This window comes from Cyclopterus lumpus, chromosome 4, assembly GCF_009769545.1.
Source record: "Cyclopterus lumpus isolate fCycLum1 chromosome 4, fCycLum1.pri, whole genome shotgun sequence".
NCBI classification, from domain to species: Eukaryota; Metazoa; Chordata; class Actinopteri; order Perciformes; family Cyclopteridae; genus Cyclopterus; species Cyclopterus lumpus.
Window position 1 is genome coordinate 790811 of NC_046969.1, and position 21484 is coordinate 812294.

Genomic DNA, 21484 nt, shown 5'->3' on the forward strand with positions numbered 1-21484 from the left:
ACATACGGCACACATACGGCACACATACGACACACATACGGCACACATACGACACACATACTGCACACATACGACACACATACGGCACACATACGGCACACATACAACACACATACTGCACACATACTGCACACATACGGCACACATACGGCACACATACAACACACATACTGCACACATACGGCACACATACTGCACACATACGCCACACATACTGCACACATACTGCACACATACGGCACACATACTGCACACATACGACACACATACGACACACATACGGCACACATACGACACACATACTGCACACATACGACACACATACTGCACACATACTGCACACATACGGCACACATACGGCACACATACAACACACATACTGCACACATACGGCACACATACTGCACACATACGCCACACATACTGCACACATACTGCACACATACGGCACACATACGGCACACATACGGCACACATACTGCACACATACGGCACACATACAACACACATACTGCACACATACGGCACACATACTGCACACATACGCCACACATACTGCACACATACTGCACACATACTGCACACATACGGCACACATACTGCACACATACGGCACACATACGACACACATACTGCACACATACGACACACATACTGCACACATACTGCACACATACGGCACACATACGGCACACATACAACACACATACTGCACACATACGGCACACATACTGCACACATACGCCACACATACTGCACACATACTGCACACATACTGCACACATACGACACACATACGACACACATACTGCACACATACGACACACATACGGCACACATACTGCACACATACGACACACATACGACACACATACTGCACACATACGACACATATACGGCACACATACGGCACACATACAACACACATACGACACACATACTGCACACATACTGCACACATACTGCACACATACGACACACATACGACACACATACTGCACACATACGACACACATACGGCACACATACTGCACACATACGACACACATACGACACACATACTGCACACATACGACACATATACGGCACACATACTGCACACATACGACACACATACTGCACACATACGACACACATACGGCACACATACGACACACATACGACACACATACTGCACACATACTGCACACATACGACACACATACGGCACACATACGGCACACATACGACACACATACTGCACACATACTGCACACATACGACACACATACTGCACACATACGACACACATACTGCACACATACGGCACACATACAACACACATACGGCACACATACTCCACACATACGCCACACATACTGCACACATACTGCACACATACTGCACACATACGACACACATACGACACACATACTGCACACATACGACACATATACGGCACACATACTGCACACATACGACACACATACGACACACATACTGCACACATACGACACATATACGGCACACATACGGCACACATACAACACACATACGGCACACATACTGCACACATACGCCACACATACTGCACACATACTGCACACATACTGCACACATACGACACATATACGGCACACATACTGCACACATACGGCACACATACTGCACACATACGACACACATACGGCACACATACTGCACACATACGACACACATACGACACACATACTGCACACATACTGCACACATACGGCACACATACTGCACACATACGACACACATACTGCACACATACTGCACACATACGTCACACATACGACACACATACTGCACACATACTGCACACATACGTCACACATACGACACACATACGACACACATACTGCACACATACGGCACACATACGGCACACATACGGCACACATACTGCACACATACTGCACACATACGACACACATACTGCACACATACTGCACACATACGTCACACATACGGCACACATACGGCACACATACGACACACATACTGCACACATACTGCACACATACGACACACATACTGCACACATACTGCACACATACGACACATACGACACACATACTGCACACATACTGCACACGTACTGCACACATACGCCACACATACCACACACATACGGCACACATACGCCACACATACTGCACACATACGGCACACATACTGCACACATACGCCACACATACTGCACACATACTGCACACATACTGCACACATACGACACATATACGGCACACATACTGCACACATACGACACACATACTGCACACATACGACACACATACGGCACACATACGACACACATACGACACACATACTGCACACATACTGCACACATACGACACACATACTGCACACATACTGCACACATACGACACATACGACACACATACGACACACATACTGCACACATACTGCACACATACGACACACATACTGCACACATACTGCACACATACGTCACACATACGTCACACATACGGCACACATACTGCACACATACGACACATACGACACACATACGACACACATACTGCACACATACTGCACACATACGACACACATACTGCACACATACTGCACACATACGACACATACGTCACACATACGGCACACATACTGCACACATACTGCACACATACGACACACATACTGCACACATACTGCACACATACGACACATACGTCACACATACGGCACACATACTGCACACATACTGCACACATACGACACACATACTGCACACATACTGCACACATACGACACACATACTGCACACATACTGCACACATACGACACACATACTGCACACATACTGCACCTATACGACACACATACGGCACACATACGACACACATACTGCACACATACTGCACACATACGACACACATACTGCACACATACTGCACACATACGACACACATACGGCACACGTACTGCACACGTACTGCACACATACGCCACACATACGACACACATACGGCACACATACGGCACACATACGCCACACATACTGCACACATACTGCACACATACTGCACACATACGACACACATACTGCACACATACTGCACACATACTGCACACATACTGCACACATACGTCACACATACTGCACACATACGGCACACATACGGCACACATACTGCACACATACTGCACACATACTGCACACATACTGCACACATACGACACACATACTGCACACATACTGCACACATACTGCACACATACGACACACATACTGCACACATACTGCACACATACGACACATACGACACACATACGACACACATACGACACATACGGCACACATACTGCACACATACTGCACACATACGACACACATACGACACATACGGCACACATACTGCACACATACGACACACATACGACACATACGGCACACATACTGCACACATACTGCACACATACGACACACATACGGCACACATACTGCACACATACTGCACACATACTGCACACATACTGCACACATACGGCACACATACTGCACACATACTGCACACATACGGCACACATACGGCACACATACTGCACACATACGACACACATACTGCACACATATGACACACATACTGCACACATACTGCACACATACTGCACACATACGACACACATACTGCACACATACGACACACATACTGCACACATACTGCACACATACTGCACACATACGACACACATACTGCACACATATGACACACATACTGCACACATACTGCACACATACTGCACACATACGACACACATACGGCACACATACTGCACACATACTGCACACATACTGCACACATACTGCACACATACGGCACACATACGGCACACATACTGCACACATACGACACACATACTGCACACATATGACACACATACTGCACACATACTGCACACATACTGCACACATACGACACACATACTGTACACATACGACACATACTGCACACATACTGCACACATACTGCACACATACGACACACATACTGCACACATACTGCACACATACTGCACACATACTGCACACATACTGCACACATACGACACATATACTGCACACATACTGCACACATACTGCACACATACTGCACACATACGGCACACATACTGTACACATACGACACATACTGCACACATACTGCACACATACTGCACACATACGGCACACATACTGCACACATACTGCACACATACGACACACATACGGCACACGTACTGCACACGTACTGCACACATACGCCACACATACGACACACATACGGCACACATACGGCACACATACGCCACACATACTGCACACATACTGCACACATACTGCACACATACGACACACATACTGCACACATACTGCACACATACTGCACACATACTGCACACATACGTCACACATACTGCACACATACGGCACACATACGGCACACATACTGCACACATACTGCACACATACTGCACACATACTGCACACATACGACACACATACTGCACACATACTGCACACATACTGCACACATACGACACACATACTGCACACATACTGCACACATACGACACATACGACACACATACGACACACATACGACACATACGGCACACATACTGCACACATACTGCACACATACGACACACATACGACACATACGGCACACATACTGCACACATACGACACACATACGACACATACGGCACACATACTGCACACATACTGCACACATACGACACACATACGGCACACATACTGCACACATACTGCACACATACTGCACACATACTGCACACATACGGCACACATACTGCACACATACTGCACACATACGGCACACATACGGCACACATACTGCACACATACGACACACATACTGCACACATATGACACACATACTGCACACATACTGCACACATACTGCACACATACGACACACATACTGCACACATACGACACACATACTGCACACATACTGCACACATACTGCACACATACGACACACATACTGCACACATATGACACACATACTGCACACATACTGCACACATACTGCACACATACGACACACATACGGCACACATACTGCACACATACTGCACACATACTGCACACATACTGCACACATACGGCACACATACGGCACACATACTGCACACATACGACACACATACTGCACACATATGACACACATACTGCACACATACTGCACACATACTGCACACATACGACACACATACTGTACACATACGACACATACTGCACACATACTGCACACATACTGCACACATACGACACACATACTGCACACATACTGCACACATACTGCACACATACTGCACACATACTGCACACATACGACACATATACTGCACACATACTGCACACATACTGCACACATACTGCACACATACGGCACACATACTGTACACATACGACACATACTGCACACATACTGCACACATACTGCACACATACGGCACACATACTGCACACATACTGCACACATACTGCACACATACGGCACACATACTGCACACATACTGCACACATACTGCACACATACGACACATACTGCACACATACTGCACACATACGGCACACATACTGTACACATACGACACATACTGCACACATACTGCACACATACTGCACACATACGTCACACATACTGCACACATACGGCACACATACGGCACACATACTGCACACATACGACACACATACGGCACACATACTGCACACATACGGCACACATACTGCACACATACTGCACACATACTGCACACATACGACACACATACTGCACACATACTGCACACATACTGCACACATACGACACACATACTGCACACATACTGCACACATACGACACATACGACACACATACGACACACATACGGCACACATACTGCACACATACGACACACATACGACACATACGGCACACATACTGCACACATACGACACACATACGACACATACGGCACACATACTGCACACATACTGCACACATACGGCACACATACTGCACACATACTGCACACATACTGCACACATACTGCACACATACGACACACATACTGCACACATACTGCACACATACGGCACACATACGGCACACATACTGCACACATACGACACACATACTGCACACATACTGCACACATACTGCACACATACGACACACATACTGCACACATACTGCACACATACTGCACACATACGGCACACATACGGCACACATACTGCACACATACGACACACATACTGCACACATACTGCACACATACTGCACACATACGACACACATACTGCACACATACTGCACACATACTGCACACATACTGCACACATACTGCACACATACGGCACACATACTGCACACATACTGCACACATACGGCACACATACGGCACACATACTGCACACATACGACACACATACTGCACACATATGACACACATACTGCACACATACTGCACACATACTGCACACATACGACACACATACTGCACACATACGACACACATACTGCACACATACTGCACACATACTGCACACATACGACACACATACTGCACACATACTGCACACATACTGCACACATACTGCACACATACGACACACATACTGCACACATACGTCACACATACGACACACATACGGCACACATACGACACACATACTGCACACATACTGCACACATACTGCACACATACGACACACATACTGCACACATACTGCACACATACTGCACACATACGACACACATACTGCACACATACTGCACACATACTGCACACATACGACACACATACTGCACACATACGACACACATACTGCACACATACGACACACATACTGCACACATACTGCACACATACTGCACACATACTGCACACATACGACACACATACTGCACACATACTGCACACATACTGCACACATACGACACACATACTGCACACATACTGCACACATACTGCACACATACGACACACATACTGCACACATACTGCACACATACTGCACACATACGACACACATACTGCACACATACGACACACATACTGCACACATACGACACACATACTGCACACATACTGCACACATACTGCACACATACGACACACATACTGCACACATACTGCACACATACTGCACACATACTGCACACATACTGCACACATACGACACACATACTGCACACATACGTCACACATACGACACACATACGGCACACATACGACACACATACTGCACACATACTGCACACATACGACACACATACTGCACACATACTGCACACATACGACACATACGACACACATACTGCACACATACTGCACACGTACTGCACACATACGCCACACATACCACACACATACGGCACACATACGCCACACATACTGCACACATACGGCACACATACTGCACACATACGCCACACATACTGCACACATACTGCACACATACTGCACACATACGACACATATACGGCACACATACTGCACACATACGACACACATACTGCACACATACGACACACATACGGCACACATACGACACACATACGACACACATACTGCACACATACTGCACACATACGACACACATACGGCACACATACGGCACACATACGACACACATACTGCACACATACTGCACACATACGACACACATACTGCACACATACGACACACATACTGCACACATACGGCACACATACAACACACATACGGCACACATACTCCACACATACGCCACACATACTGCACACATACTGCACACATACTGCACACATACGACACACATACGACACACATACTGCACACATACGACACATATACGGCACACATACTGCACACATACGACACACATACGACACACATACTGCACACATACGACACATATACGGCACACATACGGCACACATACAACACACATACGGCACACATACTGCACACATACGCCACACATACTGCACACATACTGCACACATACTGCACACATACGACACATATACGGCACACATACTGCACACATACGGCACACATACTGCACACATACGACACACATACGGCACACATACTGCACACATACGACACACATACGACACACATACTGCACACATACTGCACACATACTGCACACATACGGCACACATACTGCACACATACGACACACATACTGCACACATACTGCACACATACGTCACACATACGACACACATACGGCACACATACTGCACACATACGACACACATACGACACACATACTGCACACATACGGCACACATACGGCACACATACGGCACACATACTGCACACATACTGCACACATACGACACACATACTGCACACATACTGCACACATACTGCACACATACGTCACACATACGGCACACATACGGCACACATACGACACACATACTGCACACATACTGCACACATACGACACACATACTGCACACATACTGCACACATACGACACATACGACACACATACTGCACACATACTGCACACGTACTGCACACATACGCCACACATACCACACACATACGGCACACATACGCCACACATACTGCACACATACGGCACACATACTGCACACATACGCCACACATACTGCACACATACTGCACACATACTGCACACATACGACACATATACGGCACACATACTGCACACATACGACACACATACTGCACACATACGACACACATACGGCACACATACGACACACATACGACACACATACTGCACACATACTGCACACATACGACACACATACTGCACACATACTGCACACATACGACACATACGACACACATACGACACACATACTGCACACATACTGCACACATACGACACACATACTGCACACATACTGCACACATACTGCACATACGTCACATATACGGCACACATACTGCACACATACGACACATACGACACACATACGACACACATACTGCACACATACTGCACACATACGACACACATACTGCACACATACTGCACACATACGACACATACGTCACACATACGGCACACATACTGCACACATACTGCACACATACGACACACATACTGCACACATACTGCACACATACGACACATACGTCACACATACGGCACACATACTGCACACATACTGCACACATACGACACACATACTGCACACATACTGCACACATACGACACACATACTGCACACATACTGCACACATACGACACACATACTGCACACATACTGCACCTATACGACACACATACGGCACACATACGACACACATACTGCACACATACTGCACACATACGACACACATACTGCACACATACTGCACACATACGACACACATACGGCACACATACTGCACACGTACTGCACACATACGCCACACATACGACACACATACGGCACACATACGGCACACATACGCCACACATACTGCACACATACTGCACACATACTGCACACATACGACACACATACTGCACACATACTGCACACATACTGCACACATACTGCACACATACGTCACACATACTGCACACATACGGCACACATACGGCACACATACTGCACACATACGGCACACATACTGCACACATACTGCACACATACTGCACACATACGACACACATACTGCACACATACTGCACACATACTGCACACATACGACACACATACTGCACACATACTGCACACATACGGCACACATACGACACACATACGACACACATACGACACATACGGCACACATACTGCACACATACTGCACACATACGACACACATACGACACATACGGCACACATACTGCACACATACGACACACATACGACACATACGGCACACATACTGCACACATACTGCACACATACGACACACATACGGCACACATACTGCACACATACTGCACACATACTGCACACATACTGCACACATACGGCACACATACTGCACACATACTGCACACATACGGCACACATACGGCACACATACTGCACACATACGACACACATACTGCACACATATGACACACATACTGCACACATACTGCACACATACTGCACACATACGACACACATACTGCACACATACGACACACATACTGCACACATACTGCACACATACTGCACACATACGACACACATACTGCACACATATGACACACATACTGCACACATACTGCACACATACTGCACACATACGACACACATACGGCACACATACTGCACACATACTGCACACATACTGCACACATACGACACACATACTGCACACATACGACACATACTGCACACATACTGCACACATACGGCACACATACTGTACACATACGACACATACTGCACACATACGACACATATACTGCACACATACGACACACATACTGCACACATACTGCACACATACTGCACACATACGACACATATACTGCACACATACTGCACACATACTGCACACATACGGCACACATACTGTACACATACGACACATACTGCACACATACTGCACACATACTGCACACATACGGCACACATACTGCACACATACTGCACACATACTGCACACATACGGCACACATACTGCACACATACTGCACACATACTGCACACATACGACACATACTGCACACATACTGCACACATACGGCACACATACTGTACACATACGACACATACTGCACACATACTGCACACATACTGCACACATACGTCACACATACTGCACACATACGGCACACATACGGCACACATACTGCACACATACGACACACATACGGCACACATACTGCACACATACGGCACACATACTGCACACATACTGCACACATACTGCACACATACGACACACATACTGCACACATACTGCACACATACTGCACACATACGACACACATACTGCACACATACTGCACACATACGACACATACGACACACATACGACACACATACGGCACACATACTGCACACATACGACACACATACGACACATACGGCACACATACTGCACACATACGACACACATACGACACATACGGCACACATACTGCACACATACTGCACACATACGACACACATACGGCACACATACTGCACACATACTGCACACATACTGCACACATACTGCACACATACGACACACATACTGCACACATACTGCACACATACGGCACACATACGGCACACATACTGCACACATACGACACACATACTGCACACATACTGCACACATACTGCACACATACGACACACATACTGCACACATACTGCACACATACTGCACACATACGGCACACATACGGCACACATACGGCACACATACGGCACACATACTGCACACATACTGCACACATACTGCACACATACGACACACATACTGCACACATACTGCACACATACTGCACACATACTGCACACATACGGCACACATACTGCACACATACTGCACACATACGGCACACATACGGCACACATACTGCACACATACGACACACATACTGCACACATATGACACACATACTGCACACATACTGCACACATACTGCACACATACGACACACATACTGCACACATACGACACACATACTGCACACATACTGCACACATACTGCACACATACGACACACATACTGCACACATACTGCACACATACTGCACACATACGACACACATACTGCACACATACTGCACACATACTGCACACATACGACACACATACTGCACACATACGACACACATACTGCACACATACGACACACATACTGCACACATACTGCACACATACTGCACACATACGACACACATACTGCACACATACTGCACACATACTGCACACATACTGCACACATACTGCACACATACTGCACACATACGGCACACATACTGCACACATACTGCACACATACGGCACACATACGGCACACATACGGCACACATACGGCACACATACTGCACACATACTGCACACATACTGCACACATACGGCACACATACTGCACACATACTGCACACATACGGCACACATACGGCACACATACTGCACACATACGACACACATACTGCACACATATGACACACATACTGCACACATACTGCACACATACTGCACACATACGACACACATACTGCACACATACGACACACATACTGCACACATACTGCACACATACTGCACACATACGACACACATACTGCACACATATGACACACATACTGCACACATACTGCACACATACTGCACACATACGACACACATACTGCACACATACGACACATACTGCACACATACTGCACACATACGGCACACATACTGTACACATACGACACATACTGCACACATACTGCACACATACTGCACACATACGACACACATACTGCACACATACTGCACACATACTGCACACATACTGCACACATACTGCACACATACTGCACACATACGACACATATACTGCACACATACTGCACACATACTGCACACATACTGCACACATACGGCACACATACTGTACACATACGACACATACTGCACACATACTGCACACATACTGCACACATACGGCACACATACTGCACACATACTGCACACATACTGCACACATACGGCACACATACTGCACACATACTGCACACATACTGCACACATACGACACATACTGCACACATACTGCACACATACGGCACACATACTGTACACATACGACACATACTGCACACATACGGCACACATACTGCACACATACTGCACACATACTGCACACATACTGTACACATACGACACATACTGCACACATACTGCACACATACTGCACACATACGACACACATACTGCACACATACGACACACATACTGCACACATACGACACATACGACACACATACTGCACACATACTGCACACATACTGCACACATACTGCACACATACGACACACATACTGCACACATACGACACACATACTGCACACATAGTACACACATACTGCACACATACGACACACATACTGCACACATATGACACAAATACTGCACACATACGACACACATACTGCACACATACGACACAAATACTGCACACATACGACACACATACTGCACACATACGACACAAATACTGCACACATACGACACACATACTGCACACATACGACACAAATACTGCACACATACGACACACATACTGCACACATACGACACAAATACGGCACACATACGACACACATACTGCACACATAGGACACACATACTGCACACATACGACACACATACTGCACACATACGACACAAATACTGCACACATATGACACACATACTGCACACATACGGCACACATACTGCACACATAGGACACACATACTGCACACATACGACACACATACTGCACACATAGGACACACATACTGCACACATACGACACACATACTGCACACATACGACACACATACTGCACACATACGACACACATACTGCACACATAGGACACACATACTGCACACATACGACACACATACTGCACACATACGACACACATACTGCACACATATGACACACATACGGCACACATACTGCACACATACGACACACATACGGCACACATACTGCACACATACTGCACACATACGACACACATACGGCACACATACTGCACACATACGACACACATACGACACACATACTGCACACATACGACACACATACTGCACACATACGACACACATACTGCACACATACGGCACACATACTGCACACATACGGCACACATACTGCACACATACGGCACACATACGGCACACATACTGCACACATACTGCACACATACTGCACACATACTGCACACATACTGCACACATACTGCACACATACTGCACGCATACTGCACACATACTGCACACATACGACACACATACTGCACACATACGACACACATACTGCACACATACTGCACACATACGACACACATACTGCACACATACGACACACATACTGCACACATACGGCACACATACTGCACACATATGACACACATACTGCACACATACTGCACACATACTGCACACATACTGCACACATACTGCACACATACTGCACACATACTGCACACATACTGCACACATACTGCACACATACGACACACATACTGCACACATACTGCACACATACTGCACACATACTGCACACATACTGCACACATACGACACACATACTGCACACATACTGCACACACTGCACACATACTGCACACATACTGCACACATACTGCACGCATACTGCACACATACGACACACATACTGCACACATACTGCACGCATACTGCACACATACTGCACACATACTGCACACATACGACACACATACTGCACACATACTGCACACATACTGCACACATACTGCACACATACTGCACACATACTGCACACATACGACACACATACTGCACACATACTGCACACATACTGCACACATACGACACACATACTGCACACATACTGCACGCATACTGCACACATACTGCACACATACTGCACACATACTGCACACATACTGCACACATACGACACACATACTGCACACATACTGCACACATACTGCACACATACTGCACACATACTGCACGCATACTGCACACATACTGCACACATACGACACACATACTGCACACATACGACACACATACTGCACACATACGACACACATACTGCACACATACGACACACATACTGCACACATACGGCACACATACTGCACACATACGACACACATACTGCACACATACTGCACACATACTGCACACATACTGCACACATACTGCACACATACTGCACACATACGACACACATACGGCACACATACTGCACACATACGACACACATACTGCACACATACGACACACATACTGCACACATACGACACACATACTGCACACATACGACACACATACTGCACACATACGACACAAATACTGCACACATATGACACACATACGGCACACATACTGCACACATACGACACACATACGGCACACATACTGCACACATACTGCACACATACGACACATACGACACACATACTGCACACATACGACACACATACTGCACACATACGGCACACATACTGCACACATACGGCACACATACTGCACACATACGGCACACATACTGCACACATACGGCACACATACTGCACACATACTGCACACATACGACACACATACTGCACACATACGACACACATACTGCACACATACTGCACACACTGCACACATACTGCACACATACTGCACACATACTGCACGCATACTGCACACATACGACACACATACTGCACACATACTGCACGCATACTGCACACATACTGCACACATACTGCACACATACGACACACATACTGCACACATACTGCACACATACTGCACACATACTGCACACATACTGCACACATACTGCACACATACTGCACACATACGACACACATACTGCACACATACTGCACACATACTGCACACATACTGCACACATACGACACACATACTGCACACATACTGCACGCATACTGCACACATACTGCACACATACTGCACACATACTGCACACATACGACACACATACTGCACACATACTGCACACATACTGCACACATACTGCACACATACTGCACGCATACTGCACACATACTGCACACATACGACACACATACTGCACACATACGACACACATACTGCACACATACGACACACATACTGCACACATACGACACACATACTGCACACATACGACACACATACTGCACACATACGGCACACATACTGCACACATACGGCACACATACTGCACACATATGACACACATACTGCACACATACTGCACACATACTGCACACATCCGACACAATAACACATCACGTTAAAAGATTAAATAAATACAAATTTCAAGAAGGAAAATGAACAACCAGAGGATGGCTTTGGGGTTGGGAAGTGTTCCAAGTTGGGGCCTGGAATGAGGTTTGTGTTTTGGTGTGTGAAGGATTTTCATGGCTTTTATTGTGCAGCAACCCATCATGGAGAAAGTTATGTGGTTATCAATGAAGCCGTTGTAGAACGATAACAGCAGGTCTGACCTGACTCCAGATGAGCTTCCTCAGGAACTGCCAGTGGTCCACCTTATTTTGTGACCCATCAGATCATGTGTACATATATATATTATATGATAGAAGGTTGACCAGATGTTGTAAGATGCAGTTTGGCGGACTAAAACAGAAAGGAGAAACGTCCTCCGGTGTCACCTGAAGCAAGTCTCCCCTCTCTCCCCCTCAGAGTGTCAGCGACTCCCTCGGGGTTAGTATAGCGGGGGGGAAGGGCAGCCCGCTGGGTGACATCCCCATCTTCATCGCTATGATTCAGGCCAACGGGGTCGCCGCCAAGACACACCGGCTCAAGGTAGACTGACGCGGGGTTGTGTGGCTTTTCGTTTTAAAGTGGCGCAGCCTCGGCCGGATTCCGTGACGCACAATGACGCCACCGCGAGTGAATAAAGCAGGTATGTCTGTGTGCTCAGGTGGGCGACAGGATCGTCAGTATCAACAGTCAGTCAGTGGACGGTCTGTCACACGGCGACATCGTCGCCATGCTGAAGAACAGCTCCGGAAGCATCCGCCTGCAGGTAACACCGCCGGTGTTTCCCCTCGACTCTGAGCCCCGTCAGACGATGTCAGCCATGTTGTCGCCAAAAAACGTTTAAACACACAAACTATCCAAAGACGCAGGTTTGAACTTGGCGAACTCTGTTTGGACAAACTTTATCATTTCTAGTTATGAGTATTGTGTTCAATTCTGTACCAGACTTAAGTTTTCTGTCCGTCCGTCCGGTGATATCTCGGGAACACCTTGAGACAAGTTTCTTCCAATCCATCCCAAACGTCCACCGGGACTCAAGGATTGACTGGTTTAGATGTTGTTCGTCAAACATCACAAAACCAAAAACACAAGCCAAGAATTGAAATGCTAGTCGTGACAATTTTACACAAATGTGTAAAAAGAGGAAACGCTGAAGCGTTGACATGTTGGACAGACGGATGAACTGACTGGTTGGCGGAGACATACAATGTTGATACTCAGTAGGTATTAATGTTGTTGGTCTGTGGGTAGTGTGATGTCACCTGGACTCCTTTTCAGTAGTGTAAAGTACTAAACTTGTTGACCAATTACATGTTATCCTCCTTGCTTTACTTTTCTTTGACCTGAAACACACGATAAGAAAATGCAATAAATAGTTTTGGAAGTTTGTTTTGTAAAAAGTGAAACGTGTAGCTCGCACAGTTTCTGTCTCAGAACAACATTTACATTTCATGTCATTTAGCTGACGCTTTTATCCAAAGCAACTTACAATAAGTGCATTAAACCATGAGTCCAAACTCAGAACAATAAGAATCAAGCTAAAGTGTTAAACTACAAAGTGCTATCAGTAAGAGACATTTAAGTGCTACTAAAGTGCTACTCCGGCTCTACCTTCCCTATAAGATATTACATTACATTACATTACATGTCATTTAGCTGACGCTTTTATCCAAAGCGACTTACAATAAGTGCATAAAACCGTGAGTCCAAACTCAGAACAACAAGAATCATATAGTCGAAAATATATAGTATAGATATAGTCGAAAAAGATGTGTTTTTAGTTTGCGACGGAAGATGTAGAGACTTCCTGATGTCAATGGGGAGCTCGTTCCACCAATGAGGAGCCAGCACAGCAAACAGTCGGGACTTGGTTGAGTGTTTAGCTCGAAGTGAAGGAGCTACAAGCCGATTGGCAGAAGCCGAGCGAAGTGAACGGGCTGGGGTGTGAGGTTAGACCATGTCCTGGATGTGAGGTTAGACCATGTCCTGGGTGTGAGGTTAGACCATGTCCTGGGTGTGAGGTTAGACCATGTCCTGGGTGTGAGGTTAGACCATGTCCTGGGTGTGAGGTTAGACCATGTCCTGGGTGTGAGGTTAGACCATGTCCTGGATGTGAGGTTAGACCATGTCCTGGGTGTGAGGTTAGACCATGTCCTGGGTGTGAGGTTAGACCATGTCCTGGGTGTGAGGTTAGACCATGTCCTGGGTGTGAGGTTAGACCATGTCCTGGGTGTGAGGTTAGACCATGTCCTGGATGTGAGGTTAGACCATGTCCTGGGTGTGAGGTTAGACCATGTCCTGGGTGTGAGGTTAGACCATGTCCTGGGTGTGAGGTTAGACCATGTCCTGTGAGGTTAGACCATGTCCTGGGTGTGAGGTTAGACCATGTCCTGGGTGTGAGGTTAGACCATGTCCAGGGTGTGAGGTTAGACCATGTCCTGGGTGTGAGGTTAGACCATGTCCTGGGAGGTTAGACCATGTCCTGGGTGTGAGGTTAGACCATGTCCAGGGTGTAGGGTTAGACCATGTCCAGGGTGTAGGGTTAGACCATGTCCAGGGTGTAGGGTTAGACCATGTCCTGGATGTTTAGTTCTTCTCTTCACGATGTTCAGACACTGAATTGGTTTCATTTAAGTAAACTTAAACAGAACAGATCACTTGTTCATTGACGCGGTGCGTGTTTGTATGTGTATTTTATCAGTGTGGTCCAGCAGGCTGACTGTTGCATGCTGGGAGTGCGATAGCAGCAGCAGGACTAACGAAGCTTCATCAGCCTACAGCAGAGACACTCCGATAAGAGACTTTATATTTGTCTGTTTGCCCAAAGGCTCTGAGGCAGCTGGTTGTCTCTGTCATGTCCTCACGTGGTTTTTCAACTGGCTTTACTTCTGTGAGTTCGTCGGTAAAGTAGTTCACCTCAGTAAGTTAGTGTTAAACTTCCATTAAGTTGTTGTTGTTGTGAGAGACGACTATCTTTTGTGGTTCAATATGTAGAAACATTACATTTTGTTTTTGTTGTCATTTGTGAGTTTTGTTTTAATTTTAATTACCACCAGTTTTAGTCCAATAACTAGATCCTACATTTGGCTGCATTGTTACTAACTTAATGTGGAAATAGTCTATTCACTATTCAGCTTTGTTTCAAGTGAAGCGACAAAGCATCTGTTATCTTTATTAAATGCAAAATGGCGATGAAACAACCCAAACTAAATTATAAATGTGTCTGCAGGAGAACAGAAGCTTCTGAATCCTTTTGTGTGGACATTAAAGCCGTGACTGAGCCAGAGTGCAGCCGGATGCTGCTTCACATCAATTCAGTTAAGATAAGGCCACTGACACACTCTCTTTCCTTGTATGTGTATGTGTGTGTGTGTGTGTGTGTGTGTGTGTGTGTGTGTGTGTGTCAGGTGGTAGCAGACACCAACATCAGCGCCATTGCCACTCAGGTGGAGAGTTTGTCCAGCAGCTCCAGTCTGCCGGCTGACACACACAAAGCAGAGCCAGAGTGAGTACACACAGAAACACCACCTTGGTGGTGCTGAACTGAAGCTGACTCCTCCTTCCTCCTCCCCCTCCTCCTCTTCTTCAGGGGTCCGCGGCCCCGCAACATCAGTCTGGAGAAAGGCTCCGAGGGACTCGGCTTCAGCATCGTCGGAGGATTCGGCAGTCCACACGGAGACCTGCCCATCTACGTCAAGACCGTCTTCAGCAAGGTCATAACCAGCTAGCTGTTCCCATCTGCTTCCAGTCTTTATGCTAAGCTAGGCTAAACGGGTCTGGATTCTTTTGAATATCTCACTCTGACAGAAATTGAACAGGAGTCCATTTAGACTCATATATTTGTTTCATAGTTAGAAGTATTCATCCATCCACCCATTATCACCCGCTTATCCGGGGTCGGGTCGCGGTGGCAGCAGGTTCAGCAGGCCGACCCAGGCTTCCCTCTCACCCGCAACACTTTCCAGCTCATTCTGGGGGATCCCGAGGCGTTCCAAGGCCAGCCGGGAGATATAATCCCTCCAGCGTGTCCTCGGTCTTCCCCGGGGCCTCCTACCAGTTGGACGTGCCCGGAAAACCTCTAATGGGAGGCGTCCAGGAGGCATCCCGACTAGATGCCCGAACCACCTCAGCTGACTCCTTTGGACACGAAGGAGCAGCGACTCGACTCCAAACAGCAGAGAGGCGATCCCGAGACTCCCGAACCGGATCCTCTCCGCCCCCTGGCTGCGCCTAGATATCCTGTCCATGAAGGTCACGAACAGGACCGGTGATAAAGGGCAGCCCTGGCGGAGGCCAACACCCACCGGGAACGTGTCTGACTTACTACCGAGGAGTCAAACACAGCTCCTACTGCAGGCGTACAGAGACCGGATGGCCTGTGCCAACGGGTCCGGCACCCCATACTCCCGCAGCACCCCCCACAAAAACCCCTGAGGGACCCGGTCGAAAGCCTTCTCCAGGTCTACAAAGCACATGTAAACTGGTTGGGCAAACTCCCAGGACCCCTCCAGTAATCTTGCGAGGGTAAAGAGCTGGTCCACTGTTCCACGACCGGGACGGAATCCGCACTGTTCGTCCTGAATCTGAGGTTCGACAAGCGGTTGGAGCCTCCTCTCCAGCACCCTGGCATAAGCTTTTCCCGGGAGGCTGAGCAGTGTGATACCACGATAGTTCGAGCACACTCTCCGGTCCCCCTTCTTGAAGATGGGAACCACCACCCCGGTCTGCCAGTCCATGGGCACTGTTCCCGACCCCCATGCGACACAGAAAAGGCGTGTCAACCAAGACAGCCCAACAATGTCCAGCGCTTTCAGCATCTCAGGGCGGATCTCATCCACCCCTGGCGCCTTGCCGCCAAGGAGCTTTTTAACTACCTTAGCGACCTCTGCCAGGGATATGGGTGAATCCACCCCAAAGTCTTCCGGCGCTGCCCCCTCTCCGGGGGACATGTTGGCCGGGTTTAGGAGTTCCTCAAAGTGCTCTTTCCACCGCCCGACGATGTCCCCAGTCCGGGTCAGCAGTTCCCCCCCCTGCTGAGAACAGCCTGGGGTAGACCCTGCTTTCCCTTCCTGAGCCGTCGGATGGTTTGCCAGAACTTCCTTGAGGCCAACCAAAAGTCCTTCTCCATGGCCTCCCCGAACTCCTCCCATGCCCGAGTTTTAGCCTCCGCGACCATCGCCGCTGCAGCCCTTCTGGCCCGCCGGTACCCGTCAGCTGCTTCAGGAGACCCCTGGGCCAGCCAGGCCCGAAAGGCCTCCTTCTTCAGTTTGACGGCTTCCCTCACCCCGGTGTCCACCACCGGGTTCTCGGGTTGCCGCCACGACAGGCACAGATGACCTTCCGGCCACAGCCCCGAGCAGCCGCGTCCACAATAGAAGCTTTGAACAAGGTCCACTCGGATTCCATGTCCCCAGCCTCCCTCGGGATTTGTGAGAAGTTCTTCCGGAGGTGGGAGTTGAAGACCTCCCGGACAGGATCCTCTGCCAGACGTTCCCAGTTCACCCTCACTACACGTTTGGGCTTGCCAGGTCTTTCTAGCCGAGTCCCCCGCCATCTGATCCAAC

The 21484-nt window shown here is 47.6% G+C and overlaps 1 protein-coding gene across 4 annotated transcripts in view; it reads left to right on the plus strand.

The window, feature by feature from the left end:
• The window catches only part of patj (PATJ crumbs cell polarity complex component), a 139205-nt gene that overhangs the window by 113505 nt on the left and 4216 nt on the right, over positions 1–21484 (plus strand). For 2 of the 4 annotated variants that reach the window (XM_034529891.1, XM_034529890.1), the window contains exons 44-47: positions 16341–16463; positions 16582–16686; positions 19328–19425; positions 19510–19633. In XM_034529891.1, the coding sequence (XP_034385782.1) occupies positions 16341–16463; positions 16582–16686; positions 19328–19425; positions 19510–19633 (450 nt within the window). The remainder of the gene's footprint in view (positions 1–16340; positions 16464–16581; positions 16687–19327; positions 19426–19509; positions 19634–21484) is intronic. The other 2 variants (XM_034529892.1, XM_034529893.1) reach the window with 2 other exon arrangements.